Source organism: Pteropus alecto, unplaced genomic scaffold, assembly GCF_000325575.1.
Source record: "Pteropus alecto unplaced genomic scaffold, ASM32557v1 scaffold110, whole genome shotgun sequence".
Taxonomy (NCBI): domain Eukaryota; kingdom Metazoa; phylum Chordata; class Mammalia; order Chiroptera; family Pteropodidae; genus Pteropus; species Pteropus alecto.
The window spans coordinates 12,236,625-12,242,624 of record NW_006431920.1 but is presented as its reverse complement, the minus strand read 5'-3'; the positions used below and the strand labels follow the sequence as shown (position 1 = coordinate 12,242,624).

Here is a 6,000-nt window from a genome sequence, read left to right as displayed (position 1 = left end):
GAGTGTGTTAGCAAGTGTTATGCCATGGTATGTGATTGTTTTGGTCTTTGTCAATCTAATCTATTATTTTTTCTAGTTTGAAATGTTGTTCTCATTATCTGATGGATTTAGATTCCACTGCATAACTTCCTTGGGATCTGATAACTCATGTTGGCTGGGGGATGAGAGGGAGAAAAATATTGCAGCTGAAATACCTCTTCAGCTTTGGATTTGATCTTGCTTTTTGGTCTTTGTCAGGGTCAAAGAGCATACGTGTGTGTGTGTGTGTTTAATTATAAAAGAAATTTAATATATCCTTTGAGTGTTCTCTTTGTGCATTTCCTGCAACAAAAGCTTTTAAAATCAAGGTAGGAACATGGCAAATAAATAAATTTCATGTTATTTCAATCTTTTTTTCCTTCCTCAGCTTTTGCCATGTTTCTGATTAAAGATTGACGTTCCTGCATAAGTATTTCTCTGCAAAAATGTCCTTGCCTCTCACTGAGGAGCAGAGGAAGAAGATTGAAGAAAATCGACAAAAGGCTCTGGCTCGTAGAGCTGAGAAATTATTAGAACAGCACCAGCGTGCAGGCTTGAGCTCCTCCATTGCTGCCCACCCATCCCAGTCCAAGCACAACCCTTCCCCAAATCTCCCCAGGGATCCTTCTAAGCCAGTGAGCCATGGTGTCAGTTTTGAGCAACAAAATCCTAGTAGTTCATCTAATGGTGACCAAAGACCTCATAATCCCCACAGTTTTCATCTTAGCACTCCAGATCAGGCAAAGGGGACATGGAAGTGGCAAGAAGTGATGTCCACAGCCTACCCTCACCAAAGCCCACCAAGTCAAAAGACTCTCACTGGGATCTCCCCTCCCTTGGCACAAAGTCCTCCAGAGGTTTCCAATGAGTGGCTTTTGGGTCCTGGGTTAGGTCAAGGTCATCCTCAGGCTTCACATGGGACCAAATCGACACCCTTTGCTAACACAACTCATGAGCCTTTGGCCAAAGGAGAGAGTTCTCAGGATACACCAACTATCTCTGGACAGACTCCCAAGGATCCTAAATTGGAGGCCACGCCAGCAAGACCCTTGTCCACCTTAGGGCAGAACGTTTCCAATGTCCTCTGTGGCTCAGGGAGTGTGATGCCCAGGACAGAGGGAAAACTCCAACAGAAATCGCAGGCTTCACTCCCTAAAACAGTAAGCTCACAGGAGGGAAAATGCATAAGGAATGGAGACCGCTTCCAGGTGAAGATTGGGTACAATGCAGAGCTCATTGCTGTGTTTAAGCGTCTGCCCAGCAGAAGTTTTGGTAATGAGTCTTTATTCAGTCTAGTTCTTCAGATGTTTTATTTTTCTATTTCTAGAGTCTCTTTTAATCTAGCAGTTTCTCATAAATATGAAGAGGGTACATTGGCACATTCTGTCCATCCAGTTGTTAAATTTTTTGTCTGTTTTAGCTTGTGTTTCCTTTTGTCATAGACGTTCCCTCAAATAGCTGCCAAAATCAGGGGCTGCCAAATGGCCATATGGAGAATAGATGAATGTTTACTGGCAGGCCAGCTCCTCTGCCAGATGCTTTATATGCATTGTGGCACTTAAGCCTAAAAACAATTTTTTGATAAAAGTAGATGTTTCCATTTTAAAGGCGATGGAAACTGGCTCAGCAAGGTGAAGTAACATGCTCAGGTTGGTTTGTCTGAAGGGCAGAGCTGGAATGTGGCTTGCTCTGCCTTGCCTTGGTGTACACCTTTCTCATGTCAGAGCTTTGCCAGATGACAATGGGTCTCAGAGAACTTGGATTCTTGTCCCACCTCTGCCCTCAGCCCTCTTAAGTGAGGCCAGTAGCATCCTAGGGCCTGACTTGAATTTGACAATATGGTATAAAAAGCATCGTCCTGATTTATATTTACTGTTTGTCCTCTGCAAACGTTTTGTAAATCAGTGGGGGCTTGCCAGTCAACTGTTTTGAACTTAGCATTCATTCATTCACTCACTCATTCATTAAACAAGCTTTTATTAAATGTCCAGGTACAATTTATAACCTCATTGTGGACAGACCAAGTACTTCTGTTTTATTTCAGATCCTGACACCAAGACATGGAACTTCAGCATGACTGACTACAATGCCCTAAGTAAGTGGTGTGTCATCACCCCTCACCCAGGAAATACTGCTATTGAAAAGTTTCTTTGGAGTAGCAAATGTGGTCTAGCTTGTGGGCACCATCCCGAAGCTTTTCTTCTTACTAAGGCTGACCTGGTGAGGAAGCTCCTTGGGTGAGAGTCACTGGTAATATTGATAAAAGTTGGCCCTTAATGGAGCCTGCTATGTTCCAGGCTGTTCTAAGCCCCTTACATATGCTAAATCTTTTATCTCTTAGAACAGTCATTTTACAGATGGGAAAACTGAGGCCCAGAGAGGATATGTAACTACCATAGGGTCACACAGCCAATAAGTTGTACAACTGGGATTCAAACCCAGACGGTCTAACTTCAGACTGCATGTTCCCATTGGACTGCTCGTTCCAGCCATGATGGGTGGCCATGCCAGCCCCTGCTCCCAGGAAGGTTGACAATTCAGCAAACAACCTAAATCCTCATAATAGTCTCTATGCAGCTAAACCTTGAACAATCTTGCAATGATTGTGGATTTGTACATTTATCTTAGTTTGTAAATTTTCAGATAGTTTCTTGATTGTTATGTCTTCCTAGTAGATTATACTCTTCATCAAAATAATATATAAAGATGACCTCTGTCAGTCTTTCTGTAATTTTGGGTGTACATCTCAGAATTTTGCTTTTTTAATCCTAATACACGCTTATCGTAGAACATATAGAAAGTATATCAATGTGTAAAGAAGAAAAACTCCCGCATGATGTCCCCACTCAGTTAACCACTATTAACATTTTGTTCCTTCCAGCCTTTTTTCTATGCACTAAAATATACAAATTTTTACATATATAGTGTAATTTTTATCATGCCTCTTTCTCTTAGTGTTCCAGCATAGCATTTTTATTTTAATGGTGAATGTTAACAGTCAATTCTGAGTGACGAAAATGCAGGTGTCCATTATTAGATCACTTTGACCTCCAAAAAAATGATTTCCTATTGTTGAACTTAATACCGTTTTTTCTTTTATGCATTTTTGTCTTTTCCAGAATTTCTTCCAGAAAACAATGGCTATATGACATTTCATTGTATAATTGTGTTATACATTGCTTAAATCATTTTCTTTTTGTCATTTTTATTCAATTACAATTGACACTTAATACGACTTTATATTACTTTCAGGTTCTTTATGTCTATTTCAATTTGCTCCCAGTTTTTTTAGTTTTAAAGTTGTAAGAAACACCTTTATCCATAAATTTTTGTATTTTCAATTGTTAATTGGGAGAGATTCTTAGAAATTGGATCATTATGATCACTTTTTATGGCTCTTGCTGTATATTACCACGTTGTTTTCCAAAAGGTATTATTATAAACTAGGAATAGATACCTATTTTTTTAATTTTGTGAATTTGATAAGTAAAAAAAAAAATGACTTATTATTTCTGATTATTTAAAGTTGCACGTTTCTTCAAATGTTTGTCATTCCTTCCCCTCGTTTGAATTGGCCATATCTTTACTTTTGTGGTCTTGGTACGTTTTTAAGTCTGAGCTCTGTTTCTTTCTTGCAAGTATCTTTATTCAGTAGTTTTGCCTTTCAGTTTGTGTTTTTTTGATAATTTGGTTTTATGTAGTCTAATCTTTTAATCTCTAAAATACATCAATGATAGACTAAAAAAATAAGTTTCAAAACTGCTCCTGTGGCCTGACAGTCCCTTTTCTCTTTCCTTTGTTCTCTGAGCAGAGTAGTGACCTGGGAATAGGGTTAAGTGGATAATTTCTGGTGTGTTGACTTCAGTGGTTTCTATGACACAGCAACAGAAATTATCTAATGAATTTACTCATTCTAGTGAGATCCTTCTTCCCCCTATTAATTTCTGACTTCTAAGTGTGTTAATTTGAAATTTTAAGGAACAGGAGAGTTATGTTCAATAAATACCGAAATCCCCAAGGCCCCAGGTAAAGCACATTTGCAAACCTTTGCAATCCAGCAGTGCCTTTTCTCGCCTACCTGCCACATGCAATTTCTCTTGTCCCTGCCTTCTTCCTTCGCCGGCCTGAGCATCCCAGGGCATATGAAAGTCATCCACTTTGTCACATCTTTGGTTCTCCTCTTCTTCGGCAGTGAAAGCAGCCCAGCACCTCTCCACAGTCACCTTGCAGCCTTTGGAAGAGGCCAGCGGTGTGTCACAGACCAGCCTTCCTTCAGCTCCCTCCCTTGCCTTTGTCAAAGGGCAGTGCGTGCTCATCTCCCGGGCCCGCTTCGAAGCAGACATTGGCTATTCAGAAGTGTTGATGGCACTGTTTAAACAGATGGATTCCAGAAATTACGGCAAGTAATTGGCCTCTGCCTAAGTCCCAGGATGCATAGTGTTCTGTGATCTCAGAGTAGGGTGTTTTTCTCTCCCAATATTCAGAAATTACTTTCTTGGTAGAGCCTTCCTGTGATCTGCTCCACTTATTGTAGAAAGGTGATGCCTAAATTGTTCCAGATAGAGAACACATAGTGGGGCCTGTTTTATCCTTAAAGGCCTCTCAGAGAAGACCCCACAATTTTCCCCAGTCACCCAGTGTCTTCTTTGTAGAGAAGCAGATAAATTCCTGCTTCAGCCATTAAACCTGCCTGTCTATATCTTGTCCTTAGCCGAGCTTGAAAAACAGATGGTTACCATAAAAATAAATGCCTTTCTATAGACTAAGATAGCGGTTCTCAAACTTGAGCATGCATTAGAACCACCTGGTGGGCTTGGTAAAACACAGATGGCTGGGCCCTGCCCCCAGGGTAAATACTGAGGCCTGCTTCCCACCCAAAGATACCAAATTAATTGGTTTAAAGTGGGCCTGAGCATTGGTATCTTTTTAAATCTCTGGGTAAGTCTAATAATCAGCCAGGATTGACAACCACTGGCCAAAGCCCAGCCGCTTTGCTTTATTTTTTTGTGAGGTTCTTCAGCAGCTGTCCTGTCAGAATAAGGGCAGAAGTCAGCTTTAGAATTCTGAGCTGTCTTTCAATCTTAGCTTGGCCCACATTGTTTTGCAGAACAGTGTGGCTTTAATGGATTCATATTCCCATTCTTGAAATGGTTTTAGCCTTTTCCTGGGCAAGTAGAAAGTAAACCCTTAACACCTCTTGTCTTTGAAACATCACATTCAGGCAACTTCATGGAAGATGCCTGCGTAGAATTACTTGCTCAGTGAGCTTTCATCAGGGCTTGGGGCTCCTTCAGGAGGAGGGTGATACTAGCTGTTACATTTTTACCCTTTAGATGGATACAGTTTTAACTGGTGAGGGCAGGCTGGTGAGCAGGGTTTAGTTGAGATGGGCTGAGAATGAGCTGCTGACGCAAGGGCCAGAATTCTTTGCCTCTCCTGCCCCCGTTAAGATTGTCAGCTTTAGCTTGGGGTGGCCCTCAGCAGGCAAGTACAAGTGACTGGTGTCTTCTGAAAAGTATGACCTTTGACATAGTCTGCTATTTTGGGAATGTAAACAGCTAAAATACTGACACCCAGTCCTGCCGACACCCAGACATCCAAAACCACAACTGGATCTTTTGTCGTAGCTCCTGTTCACAGGCTTCCTTCCCCTTTTGCTGCTCTGACACTGTCAGGATCACGCTGTTGTCAGGAAGAGTCTCCCACACTTCTCCCACAGCGAGGGGAACCTGTCAGCTTTTGGGCTTTCCGTCAGGTTACACCTAAGCTACTTTGCTTTTTTCCTGACTCTGACTCAGAGTCCATGATGTCCATGATGCTTTTTCTCTGACCACCTGCTTTCTCTGTGGCCAGAGAAGAATTAACTGTTGCCATTCAGAAAGCATTTATCAAGTCGAAGCTTTCTTGATTTTCTCAGATAGATTGGTAGGGTAATCTTTCTTAAGTAATTAGCCAAAGTTGGTTAATGAGATGCTCATCCTT

At 41.3% G+C, this 6,000-nt stretch overlaps 1 protein-coding gene across 2 annotated transcripts in view; it reads left to right on the top strand.

Annotated features, from left to right (window-relative positions):
• The window catches only part of SMARCAL1 (SWI/SNF related, matrix associated, actin dependent regulator of chromatin, subfamily a like 1), a 52,035-nt gene that overhangs the window by 1,373 nt on the left and 44,662 nt on the right, over positions 1-6,000 (top strand). For both annotated transcript variants that reach the window (XM_006906739.3, XM_025043301.1), the window contains 4 exons: positions 1-27; positions 407-1,290; positions 2,063-2,113; positions 4,211-4,417. In XM_006906739.3, the coding sequence (XP_006906801.1) occupies positions 465-1,290; positions 2,063-2,113; positions 4,211-4,417 (1,084 nt within the window). In that variant the 5' untranslated portion in view covers positions 1-27; positions 407-464. The remainder of the gene's footprint in view (positions 28-406; positions 1,291-2,062; positions 2,114-4,210; positions 4,418-6,000) is intronic.